The 27075-nt window shown below is 47.7% G+C and overlaps 1 protein-coding gene and 1 long non-coding RNA gene across 8 annotated transcripts in view; both read right to left on the reverse strand.

The window, feature by feature from the left end:
* Positions 1–27075, reverse strand: part of LOC129402577 (uncharacterized) — a 170251-nt gene that overhangs the window by 34170 nt on the left and 109006 nt on the right. For 3 of the 7 annotated variants that reach the window (XR_008628704.1, XR_008628703.1, XR_008628706.1), the window contains 2 exons: positions 20217–20502; positions 4452–4559 (listed from right to left, as the gene is read on the reverse strand). This is a non-coding gene — a long non-coding RNA (uncharacterized LOC129402577). Of the gene's footprint in view, positions 1–4451; positions 4560–20216; positions 20815–20965; positions 20981–27075 lie in introns of those variants that run through there. The other 4 variants (XR_008628708.1, XR_008628707.1, XR_008628705.1 and 1 more) reach the window with 3 other exon arrangements.
* On the reverse strand, positions 5313–7527 carry SOX2 (SRY-box transcription factor 2). The gene has a single exon (XM_004603074.2). It carries the CDS (start codon positions 7394–7396, stop codon positions 6431–6433), a length of 966 nt encoding a protein of 321 aa, XP_004603131.2. The 5' UTR covers positions 7397–7527; the 3' UTR covers positions 5313–6430.

Consider the following 27075-nt stretch of genomic DNA (forward strand, 5'->3'; position numbering starts at 1 on the left):
AGTTTGGGGTCTAGAACCATCCTAGGAATCATGAGATCGCCATGGAGAGGGCTGGAGCTGGGGTGCAGGAGGAGGTAGCGCGCAGTACAGGTGCTAAGGCCTGCCAGACTTCGGAAGACTTTGCCTGACGCTGATGTGCCTGACGCTGCATGACTCAGGGCTGAAAGAAGAAATCCGGATGTTCTCCCGAGAGGTTAGGAAGAGAGAACCCCCTGCCCTACGCAGCACCTTCCCAGCGCGTCTCCTTGGGGGCCGTGGCCTGGGCCGCGGTGACGTCAGGTCCCGGCCAGGCTCGCTCCTCCTTGCCTCAGCCAGCGCATCCGCTCCCCAGGCACCCGGGGCACAGCGCGCTCCCGGGGGGTATGCGGGTAGGAGGCCCTTGCGCTAGCAGCCTGGAGCTGAGCGCTTTAGCCCGGAGAGGGAACGCATAAGATAAATTTACAGCGCCACAAGCCTTACCAACAATGCACACTGATTCTGTACATGCAGGCAGGAGCGTAGTGACATGCAGGGCTCCTTTGGAGCTTTTTAATTACCTGACACTTCTTTGCAAAGTCGAGCAAAGCATCGTAAGTGCAAAAGCCCAGAGCTGCAAAGATCTGCATATTCAGAGAGGATGTTCTATTTACTTTTAAAGAGAAACTGAGATGAGGACTCAAGCAATAGAAGGAAAATCCTCATTGCACCAAAACATAAAATAAAATCTAGGTAAATCCCTGTGCGCATGCAGGAAATGGAACTCTCTGCCATCGGAATCTCGGCCTTGTCTTAATAACCCAGCCTACCAAAGACAAGTCTCTCAGTCAAGATAAGAAAGTCAAGTCCATTATTTTCTAAGAGCCAAAGAAGAAAAGCATACAACTTGAAAATTGTAAAACTAGACAGCATGGGGAGGAGAAAGTGAGAGTGAGAGAGAGAGAGAGAGACAGGGAGAGAGAGAGACAGAGAGAGAGAGACAGAGAAAGGGAGAGGGAGAGAGAGCGCCAAGTTTCTTGGGAAATATCAGAGGTCAGGTTTCCAAGAAAGTTTTGAATAAAAAATAATAATGAAGTGAAAGACAGCAAATCAATTTTATGGTTTTTGAGCAATTGCCTTAAAAAAAAAAACTCCTTCTACAGATGTTTAGTCTAGAACACCAGAGCACTGTCCCTTTGGACTTTATTAATATTTTCACAGGAAAGATGGAGAGCTCATTCCCCTTCTCTTGTCTTTGAGGGATCCACCTCATAGATGCAAACCCACCCCAATATATGTATACGTACATATACATATATATTTAATAGAAAAAAAGAAAAGCAAGAAATCACTACATTTCTATCCTCACATGTAGCTGTCCTGGAAAGCAGTTTTTGCTCTGAAAACAAGGAAAGGCAGGCAGTTGAGGAACAGTGAGATGCAAATTATTTTAAGGCAGTAGTGGGGGGGGGGAACGTGCTAAGTGTTGGAGAATGTTAACTCAAGTCCCTGCTGAAGCTCAGAGCAAAGGAAACTTCATCCACAGAGTAAAATATGAGGAACTGTTAGGCACAATTCTCCAAGAGAAAAACATAAAAGGGGGAGCAGGATATAAAACACTCTTTTAATTACAACAAATAAATAAATAAGCAGTGTCAAATAGCAGGCGATCAAACCGCAGTCAAACTTCAATCTTAGAGCAGTTAGCTATAAACTGTTAGCAGTTGAAAAGTAAACCTTGCGCACACAAAGGCACTGTTTAATTTTCTTCTTGTTAGGGTTCTAAATGAAGACCCCATCACTATGCAGTTAAACGGTATTTCTTGTCCCCCTGAGGGGCTGATCAGTTCTTTTTAATGTGAGAAAACTGGCAGCTCAAAACCGTCAATGGAGCTCCCACAACAAAAGTTCCAAAAAGCTGAATGAACTGGGTTTGTAATTACTGCATCCAGTCTCCCACCCCTGGCAGATTATCTCTTATTCATTCACCTTATATTATTGTCAAGAAATCTTATCTCAAAATCATTCCCTTGCCACTTTACCTAGGGCCAAGGAGGAACTTATGACATGGCAGAAATGGACGCTACCCTTCCCCCCACACCTGGAAGAGTTCAAAGCAATAGATAAGGAGGGAGGGCCTATCTTGTACCCCAATTTACTCTCCGAGAGTACTGGAACTCAGTCCTGAGCCTATGAATTTTCTGTTTTAAAATCTGACTTTTACTGGTACACAGGAAAGTACATCTTTTCTAAATCCAGAGATTGTCTGAGTTGCTGAAATCCTGTGGTATATCTCCACTTAGAAAAGGCAAAGGTTATAAATAAATCCCCTCCCTTCGCTCCCCAAATTGCCAGGCCCTAAAAGACCTTGCCAGGCGTGATGGGAAAATTAAGGTAACATCTCATGGTATTGTTTTCTTGTAAATCAAAAAACAGTTAAATAAAAAGAAAGGAGACTATAATCCCACACCCTACTCCAGCTCAGGCAAATGCTTTATAAAAAAGTCTGTTTTAGAATCCCAGGGCTCTGAGTGTATTTCAATCCAAGGCACTGCTGATGGAGAAGATTCTCCTGAGATTTCCTACTGCAAGAATGTGTCGGTTCTAGAAATAAGTACAGCTATTACAACCAAATCTACTAGCAGACTAAATAATTAATTGAAGCGTTGCTCTTTGACCCTTGAAAAGTCCAGTAGGGACACGTTTATAGTAATAATACCTCCGAATGAGCCCTTGTCAAATATTCATTTAGTGGTTAATGCGAGCCATTTCCCCCTGGGACCCGCTGTAATACCAGCTTCCCAGCACTGGCCAGAAACCTTGCTAATCTACTACAGCTCAGCAAAAATATTTTAACGCTCTTTATTTAAAGTATGTGTGTATGGGGAGGGGGAGGGTGTAGGGAGAGGAAAAATTGCAGAGGGTACAAACTATAATCTTATCCTTTTGCATAGTTCTATTCTGTGTATAGGGTTCACAAAACATTAAATTCACCACCATTAATTGGAAATTAAGTAGTTTTGGAAAGCAGATAATACTCCAAGAAAGGAACACTCAACAACTAACAAATTTCAACATCAGGAGGTAACTGTTTCTAGGCAAGGTTTACTCTCTTCTTGCAAATCACATAATTAAAATATTATGTGTTCAATATTAATCTAGCTATTAAATGACACATCTCAGGGAATCCTTAAGCCCAATCAAATGAAAGATGAAATACATACTGTTTCCTCAGATTCATTTTACCAAAATAATTTATATTTGCAAACCAAAATATTTTGGGTTTTATTTAGTTAGGAGCTATGTAGGAGTAGATGAGGGAATAGAAGTTCTCTTGTTTTATATTGTGGGTGACAACCATTCAAAACTAATTCAACTCCCCCAAGTTTGGTTTTTTCCTCTTGCAAAATGAGTATTTTGCCAAAAGTTGCCTTTTTAGATGAATTCTGTGGGAGTTTTTTTTTTTAAAGTGAGATTAGTGCTGTGCAATTACTCAAACCTCAATATATATTCCTAAAATATTTCTATTTTTTCAAATATATACTCTTTACACTTGATTGGCTCAAATTCCAGGAATATCCTCCCCCAAACCCCAGCAAGATCATTTGGATCTTTATTCAAAGTTTCTTTTATTCGTATGTGTGAGCAAGAACTGGCGAATGTGCTCATTACCACGTGAATAATCCGTATATGCATTACAATGGCTAGCCAGGCCGGGGGAAATTCTTTTAGAGTCTCTGCATTAATTAAGGGGGGGGGGGGAAGAGATGCCTCGCTAAGAACTGGGAACTGGAATAATAATTGTCCTTTGCCAGTACAATATTACCCTAAAACTGCAGATTTTTTTAAAAAAAGAAAATCAAAAACCAACGCGCACCTAAAATAAATAGCACCCCACGTGAAATTTTAAAAGTTGCAGAAAATACGAGCTCTCCCAGGCCGAGCTCAGAAAAAACATGAACCCCATCACGAGAAAGAAATACTTTCCTTGGAAAAAGAAAAGGTAAGAAGCAAACCAAGAGGCTGGGCTAGCGCAGTGACTGCAGCTCGTACGTTTAAGCCTGGGGTGGAAGGTGCAGCCCGGATTCCAACTTCCTCCAAACTTGTAGTAAGTTGACACAGGAGCCCTTGAAATTGTGCGAAGTTAACGCACGCTCTTAAGAATGTCTGACTCTTGGTTCCTGGTCCCCTTGGTGGGGAAAGAGGAGCGAGGTAGGAACTCAAGAAAGAGAAGTCGCCGAGACCGGCAGCGCCAAAGCACCGGGACAAGTGCCGCAGAATCATCGCTAATTCAATGAGCGTGACGATTCCGCTCCCACGGAAGACAACGACAGTCTTTACCTTTTCTAGGGCAAAAGAAACAACAAATGCCATCTTCTTTAGCCACCCCCTACCCCCTCCTCCTACTTCTCTACCACAGTCGTAAAACATTGTTAACAGATCAAATGCATAATCATCTCCAAATGTGATTAGACCGGACAAAGTAAAATATCTACCTCAGAGTTGATTGTATTCTTCTTTAATATGGCTGTTGCCTGGCTTCGCTTTTGCTTGTTATCAGCTGCAGAGATTATCCGATTTGGGGCTACAGGCTTGGACCCGCGCTGGCAATGTAAGAAATGGAATTCGTGGAGGGAGAGAGAGGAAAAAAGAAAATAAATAATAATAATAATAGCCGTGATAAGTCGGGGAGTTTTTGCAAGACGGTCTTTGCTTTCCCTCGGCCCTAAACAAGAAAATGTAGAGGAGAAAGTTTTATAAAGTCAAGGAACAAAGGAAGCAAACCACTTGTTTCCTCTCAGACAATAGCAGGGCCGGAATAATCCAAACACCCACCAAAGCAGATGAGACTTTGCATGTCTAGTTTGCAATTACTCCGATACAAGAAGCATCATTTTCCCCCTGAACCAGGTTTCCAAAGGGCCATTGTACTGTGAAGAAAACGAAAACAAAACCAGCCAACCTGGTTCTGATTTGACTCAATACCCCATCTGCTAAGCTAACAGAACATTTTCAGAATTGACTCCTTTCTGGCAACAAGTGGCATAAATCAGTTTAAGTCCCCATCATGCTTATTCAAGCTGCTTAGAAAAGGAGGGGGTGGATTCTCAATATATGTCTCTAGTTTCTATTTGAAATGACATAAGCATTTCATTTTTTTTTTGCGAGTACTCATTCAATTAATCAGCCAGCCTTTGATTTGTTGCAGCTAACATTATGAGCACTTGCGGCTGGAACGAGAATATTAAGGTTTTAGGTATTTTGCTTTCTTGGCTGAGCACAGTCTATTTTCCCCGAGGAGTTATGTATAATCAGTGTTATCCAAGTAAATGAAAGACTCAAACGTAATTTCAGTGTCCATATTTCAAAAATTTATTTATCTCAAACTGTGCATAATGGAGTAAAAACTTAAGTTGAAAATGTACCTGTTATAAGGATGGTATTAGTTCAAATATATACATGGATTCTCGGCAGACTGATTCAAATAATACAGAGCCGAATCTTTAAAATACAACTACGGAAAATAAAAGGGGGAAACCTTAAAATATCACAATAAATTTACAGAAATATTACAAACCATAAGAAAATATTTCAAACACAGTAATTTCATGGTTTTTTTTTTATCTGAACAAAATGGAAAATTGGGAAACAAAACCTATTATAAATTACCAACGATGTCAACCTGCATGACCGTTTTTGCTTGTAACAGTAAGTTAAAAAATTTAGTACAATCTAAAACTTTTGCCCCTTTAAAGACCATGGAGATGGTTTTGCCAGTACTTATTCTAATTTCTGCCTTTTGTACAATTTTTAAACAGTCCAAATCTGAATATTTTTTCCTTCCTTCCACGTTTGCAACTGTCCTAAATGTCAGCTGCAGACTCAAAATTCAGCAAGAAGCCTCTCCTTGAAAAATATTGGCAAATTCTCAGCTTATAAACAATGGACATTTTGATTGCCATGTTTATCTCGATAAATACTGTACAAAAGTTGCTTGTAAATATTAAAACATTTTTTTCGTCGCTTGGAGACTAGCTCTAAATATTATTGGTAAAGACTTTTGCAAACTTTCTGCAAAGCTCCTACCGTATCACTAGAACTTTTAAAAAGTTTTGCGTAGTTTTCTTTCCTCCAGATCTATACATGGTCCATTCCCTCGCCCTCCCGCCCCACCCACCCCCGTTTTCTCTGTACAAAAATAGTCCCCCAAAAAGAAGTCCAGGATCTCTCATAAAAGTTTTCTCGTCGGCATCTCATTTTTTTTTTTTTTTGCTCGAGTGTGGTTGGGATTGTTGTTCTTTTGCAGCTGTCATTCGCTGTGATGACCTTCTTTCCTTATTATTTTTTGAGCGTACCGGGTTTTTCTCCATGCTGTTTCTGAACTCTCCTCCCATTTCCCTCGTGTTTTTTTTTTTTCCTTTGCACCCCCACCCCCACCCCACCTCCCACCCCCTTCCAGTTCACCGTCCGGCCCTCACATGTGCGAGAGGGGCAGTGTGCCGTTGATGGCCGTGCCGGGCACCGGGCCGCTCTGGTAGTGCTGGGACATGTGCAGTCTGCTGGGGGCGGCGGGCTCCGGCACCTCGGCGCCGGGGAGGTACATGCTGATCATGTCCCGGAGGTCCCCGGCCTGGCAGGGCGCCCTGGAGTGGGAGGAAGAGGTAACCACGGGGGGGCTGGAGCTGGCCTCGGACTTGACCACCGAGCCCATGGAGCCCAGCGCCATGCCGGGAGTGCCCTGCTGCGAGTAGGACATGCTGTAGGTGGGCGAGCCGTTCATGTAGGTCTGCGAGCTGGTCATGGAGTTGTACTGCAAGGCGCTCACGTCGTAGCGGTGCATGGGCTGCATCTGCGCCGCGCCGTGCGCGTTGAGGCCCGGGTGCTGCGGGTAGCCCAGCTGGTCCTGCATCATACTGTAGCTGCCGTTGCTCCAGCCGTTCATGTGCGCGTAGCTGTCCATGCGCTGGTTCACGCCCGCGCCGAGGCCGGCGCCCACCCCGACCCCGCTCGCCATGCTATTGCCGCCCGGGGCCAGCAACCCGCCCGGCAGCGTGTACTTATCCTTCTTCATGAGCGTCTTGGTTTTCCGCCGGGGCCGGTATTTATAATCCGGGTGCTCCTTCATGTGCAGCGCGCGCAGCCGCTTGGCCTCGTCGATGAACGGCCGCTTCTCGGTCTCCGACAAAAGTTTCCACTCGGCGCCCAGGCGCTTGCTGATCTCCGAGTTGTGCATCTTGGGGTTCTCCTGGGCCATCTTGCGCCGCTGCCCGCGGGACCACACCATGAAGGCGTTCATGGGCCGCTTGACGCGGTCGGGGCTGTTCTTCTGGTTGCCGCCCGCCGCCGCCGCCGTGGAGTTGCCGCCGCCGCCGCCGCCGCCGCCCCCCGAAGTTTGCTGCGGGCCCGGCGGCTTCAGCTCCGTTTCCATCATGTTGTACATGCGGGCGCTGTGCGCGGGCCCGGCCCGCCGGCGGCCGCCGACCCTCGGCCCGGCCGGGACTTTGGGGGGCCCGCGGGCGGGGGGGCGCGGAGGAGGGGAGGCGGGCGGGGGTGTCGGGAGCGCAGGGCTCCGCGAGGAAAATCAGACGAAGAATAATTTAGGGGAAGAAAAGAGAGAGAGAGGCGAGAGAGAGAGAGAGAAGCGAACTGGAAGCAGGATCAAAAAAAAAAAAGGCGCTTCCCTCCTCTTCTGGCCGATCCTGCCGCCGCCGATGATTGTTATTATTATTTTTTGGAAAGGCTTAAGCCTGGGGCTCAAACTTCTCTCCCTTTTCTTTCTCTCTCCTCTTCTTTCTCTCAGTCCTAGTCTTAAAGAGGCAGCAAACTACTTTCCCCCTTTTGCAAACACTCTCTTCTCTGCCTTGACAACTCCTGATACTTTTTTGAACAAGTTAATAGACAACCATCCATGTGACGGGGGCTGTCAGGGAATAAATGGGTTTCCAGCGACCAATCAGCGCGCGGCGGCTCCTCCACTCGAGCCCAGCCTCGCCGCCGGGTTTTGCATGAAAGGGGGCGGGGCCTCGCGCGCCGCCGGCCGCGCGGGGGAGGCGGGGGGGAGCCGGGGGGACGCGGGGCGGGGGGCGCTCCCGCCAGCCTGCCAGCCACTGAGAAACCTTTGTATCCCCTCTCTCAGCAACAGGTCACACACCACACGCCTTTTCGAAGGAAGTGGGTAAACAGCGTGAAGACTCCGAATTTTTCTTTCTTTCTTTCCTTTCCTTTTTTTTTTTTTAAATGAAAACTTAATCTTGATTTTCTTTTGGGTGGCGGGGTGCTGACCGGAGGCCGGGGCGCGCGAGGCGGCCAGGCGGTGGGGGGTGGGGCAGGGCCAAGTGGGTGGTTCGGGGCGACTGTCCTACTAGTATTTCAGGAAACTAGCAGGGTTTGGAGTGTCATTGTTCTCCGGCTCCACCGCACCCCCCACCGCCCCATCCCGGCGGGCCCCCCCTCCCGCCACCACCTCCAGGGCTTCTTCCTAACCTCGCGCTCCCCCTCCCGCCGCCCCCCTCCGCCTCCTGCCCGGCCGCCTCGCCCCTCTTCCTCCACAGGTGCCGACTTGCGCGCACCGCCTGCTCACGCTGCCCCGGACCTTAAGTTAGGAGACAGACACCCCGGTCCTCCCCGCGCCTCCTAAGCTTCCAGGCTCTTGGCTCGGGTTTGAAAATAAAACCCAGCTCGGACTCCCAGGCCGGTCCTAGAGCCCCCAAGCAGGGTCTGGGGAAGCTCATTGCCTGCACCACCGTCCCTGGCTCCCTCCAGTCGAGGCAGGAGACCACAGCCCTGGCCCCAACCAAACTCACGGCCGCCAGCCCCGCCGCCCACCAGCCTTCCTCCGCGCCCCCCCCCACAACCCCGCCCCGCCGGCGCCCCTCCCGCAGGCAATCCGTGCTCCTGCTTTCCCCGACTTTCCCCCAGAGCGTTCCCTCTAGTTCAGCAGTGCCAGTTCAAAAGGGGACTGGGGGTGGGGTAGGGTGGGGGTGGGGGGGGTGGAGTGGAGGAAAGAGACCAACAGAAAGACTCTCAGAACTGCAACTTCCTGGCATCCCCGGGCACAGTGACGAGGGGGCCTTTGGGCCGCACTCGCAGCTCCCTCCCACGCAGAGTTCCCAGGACTGGAGCAGAACCCGCCCTGGCATTTCCCCCCCCCCCATCCCTTCACATCCCCCCCACATTGACTTGCACGGCGGTGGCCGCCTGCAGCCGGGCCGCCCCGGGCTAGGGCTGCGCCGGGGGGCGCGGGGTTGCAGGCCCGCCCGCTGGCCCCGCACAGGTGCAGCTGCGAGCGGGCGCCCGGGACGCGGGCAGGAGGGAGCCGGGCCGCGGCCGCCGGGGAGCGGGGTGGGGGCGGGGACAGGCGCGCAGGAATCCTGCCCGCCCAGGACCCAAGAGGGTAATTTTAGCCGCTGTCCCATTGTCCCGACGTAAAGATTTCAATAGGTAGGCGCTCAATGCAGAGAGCAATGGCCGCACGTCCGTTACAAATAGGTAGTTTTGTTTCTCTTGTTGTCGCTACACGGAGTCAAACAAAGCCCCGTCTAAGTTTCCTTCCACTCTCTTGTTGGGATCTTTGTGGCTAAAATGCACTTGACTACAAAGGGGGGGGGGAACCACCCTGATGCCATTTCTTTCTTTCTTTCTTTTTTTTTTTTTATAAAGGGCTTAAACCATTAGGGTTACTTATTTTCTTTCTTCTGTAACACTCTCCGCCCCCTCCTCCCCCGATCTACCCTTCCTCGCCCTAAGAAAACCTACTGAATAGTATCTGTCGGCCACGTTCCATTTGTTATCTTTACAAAACTACGTCGTTTTGTTGCCTATTACTAGCCTCCTCCGAACTGCCCCTCCTTCAGTTTCTCCAAATTCTCCTGCCCTCCCAGGCGCCTTTCCTGCTTGTCAAATTCAAGGTAAGCATGTGCCTTGGGAAACCAGGAAAGTTGGGGGGGGGGGGGGAAGAATCCTGCAGACTTTTTCTCAATCAATTATTTCCAATCACTCCCCTCCCCCTGCAGGCTCTCAACTCTCTCCTTTTCTTGAAAGGTGGGGTTGATTTTCGTTTGGGGGGACGCAGGGGCTGGGGGGATCGGGCTTGGCGTTCCCGGGATGCGTACCGGGCCGGAACTCTCAAAGATAAAGTAAGATGCTCTGTTTATTAGAGGAATAATATGAAGCGAAACACGGCCCTGGACATGAGGAGAGAAAAGGTTGAGAGGCGCTGGAGGAGGCCACCCGGTTTTCTGTGCGACTTGGTTTCAGAGATGTGGCTGGTGCGCCCCCTACTGGCAGATTCGTTTTCCCAGGACTATTGCTTTTACCTTTTTGAAGAAGGTATTTGAAAATAATTACAGGGAGGAAAAATGAGGGGGGATGGGCGAAGAGCAAACTAATTGCACGTAATCTAAACAAAAGAAAAGTTAACATAGCGTACAAGCTCTGGATGCACATTCTAAGAATCAGGCTTAATTTTCTTAACTTAGAAATGCACATATAACATCCCCGTGAGAGATTAACGGTGAAGAGAAATAGGTACAAATTATGAGATTCAACATCTGTATGAATTACGATAGTCCAGATGCCACAAAGGCAAACTAAGGATTCACTTTATGGCGGTGTCTTCATTGGTTTACACTTAATATTATTAAAAAAAAACTTTTTAAACAGTTTATGAAGGATCGGGGAAGTGTTTCAGCAGGAGGGCATTTCGCCCTGTAGGTGTAACCCTGGGTTGGATTCCTGCACCGCCAGGACCAGGGAAAATAAAAAACTCATGGATTATTAAGTTTAAAGAAAAACTCCAGTGGGCTTGTGTGAACAATGATGGTATATATATTGTAAAATAAATATTCTTACTTGGTGAGGGCAGAGCAGACATTTAAAATCTTTCATTTCAGGGACAGTAGTAAGAGGCACGGGATTTTCCTTGATATATAAATGCTTTTTTTAAACTCTCAGACACATGTGTTTGTGCCTGAACTCTATAATAATGCATTTAAGAGGTTGAAGGGGCTGGCTAGGTCTTTTGTTAATTTATTTACAGCTTTATTTTAATTAAGGCTGCTGTATTATCAAGGCAATAAACTAACTGTGGCTGGCGTTTATGCATAATAATGTGCAATGAAAATAAGATTAACGAAGATGGTGATAGCAGAAACAATTTTCTCATTAGATTTTTAAAGAACATATGCATTAGAAAAAAATCAGATCACTGGCCACTCTATTTCAATCCAGCACCATCACTAGCCCCTAAATATAATAAAAAGTGTAACAATCACAACACATGACAGAAGCAGCACTGTTTTAGGTTTATAACAGACGGCTACAGTCCTAATAACAATACACCATTGACTACTAGGGAATCAAAATAAGACTTGGAAGAGGGTGCTTCATCCTCCGAGAATTTTAAATGTTGCCATTGGCACAATATATGAAAATTGAAAGCCCTTAATATAAAGGGAGTGTAATAGTTCCTTTCCCTGGGCAGCAAAAAGAAAATGCACACTTTTTAGAGCAAGAAGAGAAAAGAAGTACCAAAAACATAACTCTCGGAACATTCTGATTTGATTTTGTTCTACTATAGACTCTAGGCAAAAATCCTTGACTAATTAAACTTAAGTCCATTTTATTTATTTATTTAAAAAAATCTTTTGCACTGATATTTCTCTCCAGACGCTCTCATCCCTCCAGTCTCCAGCTAGCTCACAATTTTGTGGGGTAGGGGACTGTAGACTTATTTTTCCTTCATAGTGGCAAATAGAGGTTTAACTTGCAGTAATTAGGTGAGAACTAGCCAAGCATCTTACTATTATGATGCTTGTTAAAAAACGCTTCTTTTCTGCATCTGCATTTGAGTGTGTTCCCCTCCTCTCTTAATCTTCTTATGGAAATGAAGGCAAACGGCAGGGAACCTGCAGAGTCTTGGAGAATGTCCTTGTTAACTGGAATTTCTCAGCATTGCTAATTAGCAGAGTTTGACGACCACCAGTATTGGGGGAAGCTCTGTTTAACCACTCACAAACCATTCTGAGGAAGAGCAGACTAATTTTATTTTGTAATTAAAATCTGAAAAGGGCCCTATTTGACAGTTAGGGCTATGAGAGTTTTATCTCCCCGTGAAATAATTACTGCCTTGATAACTCAATTTTCTGAAAAATGTCAACTGTGGGTTCCAAAAGTTTTAATTTCATTACGTAAGGAAAAAGGAGAGAAAAATAGAAGAAAATGTACAGAAAGGTTTCTAATTCTGGAACTGGTTAAATATATTAGAAGCCAGATTTGGCCAAGTGAAAGGGCTATTTTTCTTCCCCTTTTTGGCGGGGGTCATGTTGCTTCTGGACCCTAAACTTCTAACTGTCTCCATTGAAAGTGACCATAGCGGTGATCACAATGCAGAGAAGATCATGTCAGTTGTACGGGAGGTTACAGGCAAATAAAACTCGTAAGAGAGCTACCACAATCTTAGAAAAGTTCTTGATTTAAAAAAAAAAAGGAAAGAAAAGAAAAGAAAAACGCAAATCCTTAAGACAGTCTTGGTGCAACCTGGTAACATGAAACTTGACTGATTTGTATCCCCCAACATGAAAAAAACTGGCAGTTTCAGAATAAGGAAATCTGACATAAGTCAATTTTAAAACTGATTGCTTCTTCATGCTTCTTCATGCAAAAACAAACAAAAAAGCACCCCCCAACTGAAAAACTGACTGAATAAAAACCCAATCATTCAAAATTGGAGTATGCTATAAGACTTCTAGAATGACCAAAACTTGAGTCTCCAGGATTTAGGAAATAAAACACAAAAGAATAACGGAAAAGGCATGAGGGACTTTCTTTTCCTTAAAAAAATGACATATTAAAAATTATATTCCATAAGAAATAAGCTGGGGAAAGTTAGGATATTGAAGTGCGAGCAAAAATTAGATTAGATTTGCACTGATATCAAACTTCATTTGCTTTAGACTGTGGCAGAACTCTGAAAGGCTGTCCTAGAGGAATACCTCAATTTTGTCAAGCAATTTTCAAAATGATAGGAACTCATCTACATTTCCTTCCTATTGCCGAACTGGTCGTATTTTTTTTTAAATTGAAGGATTATTGACCAAAACTATAATCAGTATTTCTAGAAACAAGTACGAGCCTATAGCTCTACTTTCTAAGGAATAGCTATGCATATGGACTCACAGGAGACTGACAATTTAAAATTGCCCAATCATATTTTTTTTTCTTCCTGTCTGAGCCTTCAGCACCTTGCCTTTAATTTTCAGAAGTGGTATTACACATAACAAACGAATAAGGGGATCACAAATACTATTTCAGCCCAGACCCAATCTCACCAAATAATTTCACTCAAGAGCTGTAAGGACCCTTGAAGCCTAAGGAATGCAGTACTGCTCTGCATTCAGTTCCTTTTTAGAGTCATTTTCCTTCATCTAATTCTCACTGATGAAATAAATACATCGGAAAATTCAAGAGTTAGAAAACTAAATATATTTCCCCCTTACTCCAAATTATAGCAACAAAAGTAAGCTAGAATTACTTATGCATGTCTTCCGGGCTGTATATAATTATCCTCATATAACTTGAGTATATCTAATAGATAGATATATTCATGCACAACATATATGTACACACATATAAGTACACCTGTCATATATTCCAGTTTAATTCTTTTCTGGAAAAAAGATGTTATTTACAGTTTCATTTCTATTTCTGAATTATCAAACAATTTTAATCTAAGAGTCTGCTCTTGAGTCTGTCCAGGGGAAAATGCAGCAGTTTGTCTGCGGAGGGATCTTATGTTAAATAAAGAGAAGCCCCTCTTTTAAAAAACACAAACATGACCTAAAAAGATGCCACTAGTGGTTTTCAGATGCAGTTAAAAAAAAAAACCTCCTTCCTGCAAAAAAAAAAATCCCATGATTTTAATTTTTAAAATAAGAAGAGAAGAATGAAAAAAATCAAACCCCAAACCCGGCAAACAGGTCACCTGTAACAGCAGGTGTCCCCTCAAACCCACAAGCCCTTCTCTAAGCCATGGCTGGAGGATGAATTTAAATATACATCTTCCTGACTAACCAGAAGATCTTGTACAATTAATCATCCAAAGGCACAGGGCTTCCTTGCAACTGGCAGGTTGGCTAGGATGGGGACCCTGATTTTAGGAAAAATCAGGAAGGCTTAAAAAGATCCTACCATGATGAGTTGAAGTAGTTGCTACCACACTTTTCTTTGTGGGGGGGAAAAAAAACCCCAATGACCCTATGCCTGCCTGAAGGTTTCTCTGGACTCTATTGTGACACATGAGTGACATCCCGGTGAAGAAGACTGGCCTCCATACTCTCAGAGGAGCACCCTCCACCCCTACAGGGAACCTGCCGTTTCCGGAGCCGGCCCTGTCCAAGTGGCAGTGAGGGCACTCGGTCATCCTTCTTTGGGGCCTCTCTTGGTGTTAAGCTGTTCTCGTGGGACCTGCAGCACCCCTGCCTGTCCCCCTTCCAGAAGCCCAATTACACCTGACACAAACTCACCAGAGCCCCCCTTACAAAACACAAACTCACATAGAAGTGATGGAAGCCTGTTGCCTCAGAGGGCAGAGGGACTTGGTCCCTTCCAGAGCAAGTTGGGGAAAGAAATTGATCTGTTTAATGTGTCCACTGAGAGGCAAGAATACCATCAAGGAAAACAGAAGAAAGCCTTGCTTTCACCTGTGGCACGGAGAGACGCTGAAAGCAAACCATTGGGTAAGGGTATGTGTGGGGTCGGGGGGATGACGGGATGGGGGGGTGAGGGATCACCCTACAACCACCATCAGTCCAAAGAAAACTGGTACCCACTTTTCCTCAAAGATGAACAGCTGCCAGTCGCCCTGGAAAGTGCTCGAAATCAAAGTGTGCACCCATCCTGGGCGGGCTGGCATCTTCAAGGCCTCCCATAGACATCGGGAGCCCTCTCGGAAAGCCTCTTCTGGCCTCAAAAGAAATGTCTGAGAAGTCTGTCTTTCCCTGGACTGCTCCTACTCACTCACTAGCATTCCCCCCCCAGGGCACCCCAGGGACCTCCGGGTCCCTGCTCTGATGGTGCTGGGCTTCCAAACCCATCCCAATGGAATCTTCAGCTCGCCATCTGATCATCTTTAGAGGCTTCTTGGAAGCTGGGACTCTGACTTTTATCTCCTTTCTCACCCCTTTGTGGGCTCTCCCCACCCCATCTCTCCCGCCTCACACCCCCTCCTTAATTCGAAGATCATTGACACGATAGGCTGTAATGAGTCCTTCAGAAACTGTTATGATCTACAGTGACAATCTTTGCTCCTAATTCACAGATTATTGACAAGCACCGTGGGCTTAATGGTGTCAAGTTGTACTTGTGGTTTCAACACCCTTCAGCAACCCACATAGCAGCCGGGCCTGGATTTAGGACCCCCGTCTGCCGGCCAGCGCTGGTGCGTCTGTCTGTCTATAAACCTCAGCTGGTCCAGGCCCTCCTGGCTGTTGTGCCTGGTGCCCACCTCTGTCTCAGGGATGGATCCAGGCAACCAAAGGAAATCTTGAATAGTTAAGAGGCAAGTGACCGAAGAAACTTAAATCACGGAGAGCTCGAGCCTTGAATCTCAGTCTTGGCCAATGTCACCCTCCCACCGGCCGCTACCCAACTTCCAAGTTCAGGCTCCAGCTTTTCAGAGCGAGGCTGGGGCTCAGCAGAAAGATGTTGAGGGCCGGAGGGGAGAGGGGGGCTGAGGACTTGGCCCTGGACTCAGTGGGCCTAACGTGGGCCGTGCTCTTGGAACGCCCTCTGAATCCTGCAAGACTGGCTCCTTTCCCAAAGCAGGGCGCTTGGCCAGGACACGCCAACCCGGGCCTGGGCGCGGGGACCCGAAGCCCGTCCCGCCCCTGCAGGGCGCTTCGCCGCTGCGGAGAGTCGCGGCCCCTCTGGCAGCCCCTTGCAGGGACTCAGCCCCGCACGGCCCCCCTCCGCAGCTCCCCCAGGACGGAGAGGCTCCTGCCGGCTGCGGGCCCGTGGGGCGTGGGGTAACCACAGGGCTGGGGCCGCTGGAAACCACAGAAATGACAGTGCGCTGGGAGAGCTGGGTGGCATCCCAGGCCGAGGCCACCCACTTGTTTTGTTTTCTGTTCTTGAACTAGGGGTTGAGTTTTCTCCTTGGACCCTGGGAAATCTGGGGACTCCCTGCCCGCGGGGCCGCAGCTTCCTGCGACTCCTCCCCCTTGCCTTCTCCAGGCAGGTTGGGCCCCCTCCCCTCCCCCTCCCCCACCCCCATCGCCACCCCTCTTTCCCAGGCAGATCCCCCCTCCCCCCCATGCTAGGGCAAATGCGTGAGGACTGCAGGCAGGCAACCCCTTCCGCGGGTCGCCTCCAGCACCCCCAGCTCTGGGCACCCCGGCCCCGCGGCTGCAGCGCGCAGAGCGTTCCCCTGCGGGGTGGGCGCGGGCTCCCAGGCGCGAGGGCACCTCCGACTAGCCTTTGGGGAAAGCGAAGGGTGGGGGAGGGGGCGGGGGCGCCTGCCGCTGGGGATCCCGCTTGTCCGTCATTTCGATAGAATTCCGGAGAAAAACGGATCCAAAGCCCCGCATCCTAACTCCTGTCACTGCCCCGAACTCATTTATTGAGAAACGGGAGCCGAGATTCGATCCTGGAATCCGATGCAGAAGGCATCTCACACCGCCCCGACCTGCACTGCCCGCGAAATCAGAAACTCGGACCCGCGCGTTTGGGGAGATGGGAGGAATCAGTGTAAGATCACAAGCCACTTGCGAGGCACGGTCTGAAGTGTTTTTAAAAAGTCATCCAGTTAGGAGATTTTAACTGGCTTCCCTCACTAGGCAAACAAAACATGCCTAAAGCAAATCCTAAACTCGGTTTTTTTTTAAATTTAAAAATTAAAATTGTAAGTAAATCCCCGGTAATTGAATTCATAAAATATCTGTGGAGTTTTTACGTTCATTGAGCACAGGAATTGTTTCAATCTGCTTTGAAAGAACTAAGCAAACCCCTTATCTTCCCATTTTTAAGTTCAGAGGATACGATGGCATTTTTTTATAGTATGTTTTTCCGAAAGAATTGATAGTGTCCATTTGCTCTCACTCGCTGGCCAAAGAAAAAATCAAAGTACTTTCTTATGCATGCAGGTAATTTTTGGAAGCATTAAAATACCTTTCTTTCTTTCCCTAGGATAATTTGGAATCTTGACCAATGACAATGCGGCATCTCAAAAGAAAATACACGTTCTCCTGGACACATCACCCCTAAATTTCTATGTCTGAGATAAAAGGGGGAAAAAAGTGGCAGGCACCTGTTTCCCAAACAGTAGATGGAATTTAGCCGCTAGCTGGGAAAGGAAAAGTTTGGTCCAAAAATGACTGGGGGGGAGGGGAATGGGTAATATTTAAAGAAGAGGTGACTGGTCTCTTTATTACACCCTGAGAATAAGCAAACTAAAAGGAGCAAGGTAATTTATTTGCTCAGAGACTCAGTTTTAATACTCAAAACGGAGCACATGCATCCAAGCCAGCAAGCAGTTGCCTCTTGGCAGTTTATTTTGGAAATGCGAGCAGAACGGGGACAGTAACTTTTGCCTGGTTCTCCACTGCCACAGAGAAAAATTATTTTTGTTTTTCATTATGCTTCTCTACCTGATTCATTAATGCGGAAGCTCTAGCAGGAGTCCCGAATCCAACAGGGAGAGGGGGGTGGAGAGAGAGGTAAGTAAGAGGAATAGGTCAGTCCTTTTGCTATAAAACAAAATCATTGGATTAAAACCGTACGGTCTTCTTTTATTCATTTGACGGAATTAAAACGGTTTTTTTCTTTCCAGGACATAAAAAACTTCTTTCCTCACCCCACCTCCTTATTTTGGGAGGGTGGGAAAGAGTTTGAGCTACCCCCAGAGCAAGGTTCTAGCCATTGCCAGGACTGGCGCTGCGCAGCTCCCACTGCGTCCAACAGGGGGCGCTGGGCACGAACCTGCGCGGCTGCTCAGCGCCGCTTCACATCTGAGCCGGGTTCCAGCCCCGGAAGGCGAGAGCCGCTCGCGGGGTCGAGTACAGAGCTTTAGTCTCCGTGGATAAAAAGAGATTAAAGGCTAAATTCTTCTTCTTCTTCTTTTTTTGGGGGGGGGTTGTGTGTGTGTGTGTGTGTGTGTATCAATTTTAAAACTACGAAAACCTAGAGCTTTTTATCCTTTGATGTTCTCATAAAGAAACGCCTATCGGCTGAGGAATTACACGATTTCTGAGCCAACACGGCGCTTCTAGTGTGGGGGAAATTATTTAATTAAAAATATTTTTTTCCCCATCTGCTCACATGATCTTTTTAGAAGTACTTAAAAAGCTGACACTGATCCCTTTGGCCTGTTCACCCTGCCCCAAGTTTCAAATACTTTTTTTTTTGCTATTTCCAAGGTCCTTCTATTAATTTGAAGGGGGAAAAAATATCCAAAACACTTAAATCCCTCCCCCAACAGTTACTCTTCTGCGTTATTCCCCCCCACCCTTCCTTTAAACAGGGACTTTCACGGGATTGACTGACACATTTCACACTGCTGATTCTGCAAAGCCAGGTATAAATGACAAGAACAGCTCTTAAAAAAAAAAAAGCTGTTGGGCTACATAACACCCGTGTATAAGATGAAATTTAAATAAAATTGTAATCCACCACCCCCACCCCAACTTAAAAAAAAAAAACCAACCCTTCACCTGTATTTAAATAGCGTGTCTTTAATTACAGCGGTTGGGGATGCATGAGGCTGAAATGAAATTAGCAGTCATTACCAGTCCTTTAACTCTGTGGTGCTTTTGATCAGCACTAAATTAGCTTTCCAGTCCTAACAAAGACTCTACAGCAAGCAGTGGGCTGTAAATAAGACAGCGCGACCTGCCCTCCACACCTTTTCTCTTGTCAATCATAGCTCTATCATTCAGCCCAAGATTAACCTTTATCTACCAAAATTTTTTTTAAAAAAAGAAACGAAAGAAAGAAGAAAAAGAAAAAAGAAAAAGGAGGCGGGAAGGAAAGCCCCCTGACCAGCATATGTCGCAATAACAGAGGTTTCTAAGAGCCCCCTTTAAATTGTATGATAATGAGCCCGTGTCAGAATCTGCAATTTCCAAATCATTCCTCCCCACCCCATCCCCCTCCCTACCCCTCTTGACTGTCTTGGGAGTCAGGATGCGGTTCAGGTGGAGAAAGGAATCCCTTTCCCCCCAGCGACTCCTTGGGTATGGGGCACCCCTCTGCAAGTCAAGTCAGTTTGCCACGAGCCGCTCCTCGTCTATTAGTCGAACGAAATTTCGGGAGAGGAGGGGATGTTTGGGGGGAGAAAACACTGATAATTTTAAGGCATATACATAAGTTTCTGGCATGAAAACAATCAATTTGCTCCACGAATAGTCTGTAGTTTCTAAGTCTGCGGAGGGAAAAACCACCAACAGCAACAACAAAACCCAGCTGCTCTTCCCGGCACCGGATGGAAAAAGTACCACGTTGGTGCCAGCTGCCATCAGAGGGCGCCAGAGAGCAAGCCCCTGTCACCCCGGGGCTCCACTTCCCGCAGGAGCCCGCCTCAGCTTCCAGCTTCTCCAGGCTCTCTGCGATTCCTGTTCTCAGGTGACACCGCTGGCTTATCCTGCCCACCCGGATTTCTGGCCCCGTCAATGTTCATCTCACATGAAAAAAAACGAGGAGTTATCAAAGTCCTCTTCTTCTCCCTTTTCACCCCTCCCCACCCCTGAAGAGTAAGGCACCGGGTGAAATTGTAGTACTATTTTCAGCACAGGTACCCTATGAGTCCATGCACCCTGGGTCGGGAGAGAGCTCTTTGTAGGAGTAAAATGCTTGAAATATTTTTTTAAAATTCTTCAAAAAAAATTAACCTAAATTTCTCATTTCTGCGTGGCTTTCTGGGAGCTCACAGATTTTTTTTTTAAATTTTCATAGGAATGCCCCCCTCCCCGTGCCCCCTAGCAAGGGAACTGATTATGTTTAGTGCTAAAATTTCTCAGAAGAGAAGAAAATGTCACTTCATTTCTGCATTTGTTAAAGAAATCAAAATTAGCATTTAATTCCCAAAGTTAACGCTTTAAGACTTAAATCTGCCTGTGTTAAAAGACTGCCACACACGGTGTTTCCAGATCTCTTAAAGGTCAAAAGGAAAAAAAAAAAGAATGAGAGGGAAAGAAAGTGAGTGGGGGGTGGGGGAGGCGGAGAGGAGTGAGCTAGCAGTGAATGTCAAAGTTGGGTTGCAAGCTACTTACATGTCCATGCCAGATCAGGGTGTTGTCTTGTAGCAGTTTGATTGGCAGGTAAAAAAGCGAAAGAACGTGAGGGCTCCCTGAGCCTCTTGTCAGCCCAAGCTTGATCACTTCTCACCGGACAGACCGAGTTGAAGGAGCTTGCAGTTCCCCTCTCGTCCTCCATCCAAGGCACCGTGAATCCATTTCGGCTTTTCTTCACCCCAGTTTCTCCATCAGCCTCCTGCCTTCACCCGCATCGCCTTACACCAGCCTCCAAGACCTAGCCTAGCTTTGCCACCGCAATCCCCTGCAACAAGAAAAATCGTTTATGGCTTAAAACCCCAAATGGCTGATTTTTTAAAAGAGAGAGAGAGGGAGAGGGAGAGAGAGGAGAGAGAGGGTGAGGGGGAGAGAGAGGGGGAGCGAGAAGAATGCATCCAGAGAACAACAAAAAAGTCAGTTATCCTAACACTGCTCTATCCCCCCACCGTACAGAAGAAGAATAAAAAAAAAAGCTTTATGTTTTTTCAGTGGGTATTCAAAGATAATTTGATGCCATTGTTTCTGCTACAGATGGTTCTTTTAAATACAATAACACGGCTCTTTGTGCAGGCTCCCCACAATAAAAATCGAAAGCGTTCCCCTGAATAACCATTTTGTTCTCTCTTGTATGGGGCCAACAAAAGATGCCGTGAGGTAATGGGTTCTGTTTATTGAAGCCATAGAATAGAGGTTTGATAAAGATTTTTTTTTTTTTTAAAGCAGAAGACCTTGCAAGGTCGGGCTGATCTCTTCATATTTTTTTTTATTAAAATATTTGTCCAGTAGATTATTCCTTGGTGCAGCTGCAGGTTTTCTCAATTCCTAATCAGCCCAAACATCTGTCTCTTGGAGGACGCTTTAGGAAAAAAAAAATCAATTGTATCAATGGTGCAGTAACCTTATCAAATCCTGAGTTTGTAGGCTTAGTGGAGGAGAAGGCAATGGAGTTTCAGTTCTATTTTAGGGTGAGGCGGCAGATTGGGAGAGAGGAAACACAACCACGCCAGACAGAGCACTGGAGAGAAGGGGGCTGCCTCCATTCCCCTCACCCCCCACTCCCTGCCCCCCACTCCACAACCATGCACAACTGTGGGACCGGACCCACAGATCATGGAGGACTTTGGGTAGTCGGTCCCCTGGTGTGCATGCGGGGCTGGGGTGAGGCATGTTTCTGTCTCACGTTTGCCCTCCTCTGCTGGGTCCCCAATTTCTGCAAACCCAGGCTGGGACCCAGGGGCAGTGGAATAAGCTCAAGGTTAGACTCCAGCACCCACAGGATCCTTCTCTGGGCTCAGGCGTGCTCAGGGCTTACTCCTGGCTCTGCACTCAAGGATCACTCCAGATGGTGCTTGGGGGATCACACGGGGTGCCGGGGATGGAACCCAGCTCAGCCATGCGCCAAGCATGCGGCCTACCTATTGTACGGCCCCTGAACTCTGGTTCATTCCCCATCGGCTAGCTCTGACTCAGGGATTGTTCCTGCCAGGGCAAGGGGGCTTACTGGCTTCTTCCCGGAGGCAGGGCCTTACAGCCAGACAGCCAACTTCCTCCAGCTTGTGTGTGTAGGTGTGTGTGTGGGTGCGGGGGTGGGGTGGGGGGATCTGCTTCCTCCCCCTGACAGAGGAGGAGGCGCCCAACTTTGAAGAACTGCATCTTCAGGCAATGGGAGATCTGTAGGAAAAATGGGGGGGGAGACAAGGGAGAGGGGAGGTTGTGTGTCCTCTTCTCTCTCTCTTTCTCTTCCTTCCTTCCTTCCTTCCTTCCTTCCTTCCTTCCTTCCTTCCTTCCTTCCTTCCTTCCTTCTTTCTTTCTTTCTTTCTTTCTTTCTTTCTTTCTTTCTTTCTTTCTTTTCTTTCTTTCTTTTCTTTCTTTCTTTCTCTCTTTCTTTCTTTCTTTCTTTCTTTCTTTCTTTCTTTCTTTCTTTCTTTCTTTCTTTCTTTCTTTCTTTCTTTCTTTCTTTCTTTCTTTCTTTCTTTCTTTCTTTCTTTCTTTCTTTCTTTCTTTCTTTCTTTCTTTCTTTCTTTCTTTCTGTGGGGGGGATCCACCTGACTGAGCTCAGGGTTTCCTCTGGTTCTGCACTCAGGAACCACTCCTGGTAGTTGTCAGGGGAGCATTTGGGGGGGCTGGGGATCCAACCTGGGCGAGCCAGGTGCAAGGTGAGCATACATGCTCTACTATCACCCTGGCACTGGGGGCGTGTCCCTTCCTGCTAGGCATGACCACCAGGGCTCTCCAGGTTCAAAACCAGTGAATGACTATAATCTACTTTCATGACTTCTTCTTTGTTCGTTTGGTTTTGTTTTCTTACTCTGTGGGCTCAGGGGTCATTCCTGAATCAAACCTGGGCTGGCCATATGCAAGACAAGTGCCCTGCCCCACTGTACAATCACTCCAGTTCCCACTCACATGACTCCCGCTCTCTTTGTTGTCACTTATGGCTAGACAGTAGTCTGGGAAAACCTTTAGCCCTTAAAAATAAGTTTTTCATTGGGTTCAGTGTCTAGGTCCCTCCTCTACTCTGTCCTCCTTTTCTTCCTATGAACCATGCAGAAGGAAAGAAAGATAAATGTTCAAATGAATTTCTGGACAAACTGATCTGAACTAAAACTTTCTGATTTGGTGACAATCAGAAGTTGTCACTTCTTAATTTACACCGTGTTTGAAAGTCATCATCTAATAAGGGATTCATGGGAGATTATTACACATGATTAGGACCTGGCCTGGGAAATCTGGAACACCACCACCACCACCAAAGCAGAACATTTTCCCATGGCTATTCGAACACCTGAATATCAGTCCAAAAAAAGAATGGCAGTCAGCACAATATCAAGGTGCTTCCATATACCTCAGTCCTCTCAAGATAAAAAAAAAAAGATGCCTAGACTAGTGTGAATGTGTCAGAGAAGGGAAGAAGAGGGGTGAAGTTCATGAGTAACTGTAACAGACCAGGCTAAGGGTCTGTGCATGGGTGACAAAGAGGGGTGGCATTCTGCACAACTAAAAAGTAACAGTAGAAACACTTCTCTTAGCTGCAGGTGGTATGAGAGAGGGCAGCTGTGAAATGTTTAGTCCAGAGTGTCCTCAGTTTGCACCACAAAAGCAACCTATGGAATTCATGGGGCCACGTGCTCTTGCTTCCCTTGTTTATATAGTTTTCTGAACATTACAGCTCATGAAGGATGCCCCCCTTATCTGAGGAAAACTATCTTTCTTTTTATTATGAATTGAAAGAAGAATCTGAACCGTGGGTCACAGGAGTTTGGGGGCGACAATCTAAATTTGTAAGCTAGGAAGGTAGGCTAGTCGGCTAAGGTGGCTAAAGGTCAAGGAACTTATCAACGGCTTCTCCCCTCAGACTATGAAAGTTAAAAACCTCTCTGTTGATTCCTGCTTCTTGCAAGAGATCAGGAAGTCTTGGGGCTGGAGCGAAAGCACAGCCTTGCACGCGGCCAACCCGGGTTCGAATTCCAGCATCTCATATGGTCCCCTGAGCACCGCCAGTAGTAATTCCTGAGTGAAGAGCCAGGAGTAACCCCTGTGCATCGCCGGGTGTGACCCAAAAAGCAAAAAAAAAAAAAAAAAAAAAAAAGAAAGAAAGAAAAGAAAAAAGAGATCAGGAAGTCTTGTAGACAAGACCCCCAAAGTTGTCTTAAAATTGGAATGCATTGACTATCTGGCACAGGAGATGTTAGTCTTTAAGAAATGTTGTCATGGTGACACAGGGCCTTTGGGAAGTGGTGGAATCAAGAGCAAGTTCTGCAACTGGAAAACTGCTTACGAGAATCTGTGTACAGAAACTGAGTTGATTGATCAGCTTTTTTTTTTTTTTTTTTTGAGAAGAAAGACACCAAAAGGGATTCTAGGTCAGAGAATCTGCTTTTTTACAGAGTTGGGGGAAACCAGGGAAGGATTTAAGATCATTTATGGGTGGTTCTTATTGGAAACTTCACTGTTCAGATGTGCTTTGAGGTCATGGCTGAGTTTGCCAATTCTGCACTTTGTCCTGAGGAGGTGTGTGTGTGTGTGTGTGTGTGTGTGTGTGTGTGTGTGTGTGTGTGTGTGTGTGTGTGTGTGTGTTGGGGGTATTCTCATTCCCATAATCATAGGCCATAGGCGGTGTACTGTGAGTGGATGGCATCCAGCAATCAAGGCTCAGATGGAAGGAGGGAGGAAGAAAAGGGAAAGGAGGAGAGGAGAGGGAAGGGAGGGAGGGAGGAAGGAAGGAAAGAAGGAAGGAAGGAAGGAAGGAAGGAAGGAAGGAAGGAAGGAAGGAAGGAAGGAAGGAAGGAAGGAGGGAGGGAGGGAGGGAGGGAGGAAGGAAGGAAGGAAGGAAGGAAGGAAGGAAGGAAGGAAGGAAGGAAGGAAGGAAGGAAGGAAGGAAGGAAGGAAGGGAGGGAGGGAGGGAGGGAGGAAGAGAGGGAGGGAGGGAGGGAGGGAGGGAAAGAGAAAAGATTTAAAAAAAAAAGAGAGAGAGTCTCTGAATGGGACTAGTGGTAAAGAGGTAGTAAGAGGGGCCCTGGCTCTTGCTTTTCTTACCCGAGTGCAGCCTATAAGCAAACAATACGCCCGACCCGGGTCTGAAAGTTCTTTTGAGCCAGACTATACCAGTCCCGAGCTTCTCAGGGCTGACGGTGTCATGCCTTAGCCATCAGCTGCCGGGAAAGCTGTTGCTTTCCTCCCCCTAAGCAATCAATCACCCACTAATTGGCACCTCTACTCTTTCCACCCACGTGGAAAGAACTCGCGCGCGGCCAGCAAGGGAGCAAGGGTCCCGTCTCCGCGTCCAGGCGGCCAGCCCTGTCACCTCGGCCGCAGGCCCTGTCTCTAGGAATCCAGGGGTGGCCTCGGGGGTGGGGGTGGGGTGGCACGCGAGCTCAGGTGGCACGCGAGCTCCGCGCGCCCTCCCCTCCACCTGCCCGGGAAGCCGGGCTCCAGCAGCCGCGCCACGGTGCCAGATCCGAGGAGGACGATGTTCGGGGCCGCTGCTAAGGGCCGCAGCTGCGAGGGCTGCGACATCCACGCGGGCCTGTGACCCCGTCGTTCCCATCAGCTCGCCCGGGACGTTGCAATGATTCACGTGGGCAGGCCGCCGCGCCCCCCCTCCCCTCTCGCCTCCACCGCCCCGCGATCCGAGGGGGATGCGCCAGCTTGAAAACCCCGAGGGAGCGCGATCAGACAGCAGGGGCGGGGGGCACCCCCGGGAAGGACACGCTTTCCTGCCCAGCTCGCGTGGCTTCCCCCCCGCCCCGCCCCGCCCCGCCGGGCGCGCGTGCGCGTGTGCGCAGCTGGGGAAACGCATTGTCAGAGCTCGTCAGTTTCGGCCTGGTGCGTCCCAGCGGCTCGGCGCTATCGGGGTCCGCGCCCCTCGGGCAGTACTGCCCCAGCGGGCCGGGTGGGCACGGGCGGCGCTCGCGGGGGGCCCCAGCACGGTTCTCCCAGCCGCTCGCTCCCCGTAGAGGCCGAGCACGCGGGGCAGGAGCGCTGATGCGGGCCCAGGCGCGAAGTCAGGCGAGCCCTGGGAGCCCCGGTCACCCCGAAGGGTCAGCGAGGGAAAGCCGGGGAGCCCAGGGCAGAGAGGAGGGGGGCCCAGGCCGAGGCGACTCCAAAACCCGGGGTGGGGGAGGGGGAGGGCAGATTCCTGAGCAAGCTGCTTTCTTAGTGGCCAAGTTCCCAGCACCCTCCAATTTCTGGACGTCGCAGGTGCGCTCCGTCTCGGGTTCAGCCTCCTCTCGCTCCATCAGATTCGGGAAGGGTGCGTGCTTCTAAGCCAAGAGGAAAAGTTGGATAGCCTTGCAAGAGGGCCTCTGGGGAGCGTGCACCAAAGGAAACGTCCACCCCGTTCGCTTATTCTATGCACAATGAAATTATACGCACAACTATCCATATTTTGTGGTCTTAACAGTATTAATTTAAGCCCGTGAATCATTTCAACCAGACCACTTTTTTTTTTGGTGGCCGTTTTATTTAGTTGTTAAATTGTTATCAGTATTTAAGAGTTTGAATACGTGCAGATGTTTTTAGTCTCTCAACATCTGCATGCAGGCTTGGGAAGTGGATGGAATATTTGTATTGTGCCCTCCTGGCACGCGCTCATCAGCAAGTACCAAGCAGCATAGCGGCTCTTATAGCAGCTAACCTGTGCTCTGTTCTCTGTGGGCCACACGGAGCGGGGCTCAGGGTTTAGTGCCACCTCAGTGCTCAGGAGGTCTCTTCTAGTGGTGCTCCGGGAGCGTTGTGCTGCCAAGTCAAACTGGGCCTCCTGCATACACCTTTTTTATTTGTTTGTTTTATTGGGGGGGCCACACCCAGGCAGTGCCCAGTGTTACACCTGGCTCTGTGCTCAGGGATCACTCCTGAGATGCTCCGGGGACTATGCTGGGTGCTTGTGAACAAACCCGGGTGGGATACATGCAAGGCAAGTATTTTCCACTGTTCTATTGCTTACGACCCCCTTACATGTGTTTTGGAGAAAATATTACTATTTGTTGGATTTCAAGAACAATCGACACTCAAGGCATTCTCTAAATGTTTACCTTATTCATTATTGTAACCATCAGCACACAGGTGGATTTGGGGGTGTGTGCTGTGTTTTGACCAAAAAGCTCATTTAGTGTGATCCCATGAGCACATTTGGAGGATTTAGTGTATGCTGTATGCACATCAAAGTTTGGAAATGCATCCCAAAGTATGCAGAGGACTCTTTCAGAAGCCAAGGACAGGCACCTAGTTTGGGTGGTTCTGTTACATTCTTAAAGGGAATAAATGTAGGGCATTTGGGAGAAAAAGGAGCATCTATTTGGTGTTTTATCTATGGAAAGGAGTTAATAATCCAAAAAGA

The sequence above is a fragment of the Sorex araneus genome, chromosome 2 (genome assembly GCF_027595985.1).
Source record: "Sorex araneus isolate mSorAra2 chromosome 2, mSorAra2.pri, whole genome shotgun sequence".
In the NCBI taxonomy this organism is placed as follows: domain Eukaryota; kingdom Metazoa; phylum Chordata; class Mammalia; order Eulipotyphla; family Soricidae; genus Sorex; species Sorex araneus.

Excerpts from the sequence above, each read along its gene's own strand:
- SOX2 (XM_004603074.2), bottom strand. The coding sequence starts at position 7,396 with ATGTACAACATGATGGAAACGGAGCTGAAGCCGCCGGGCCCGCAGCAA.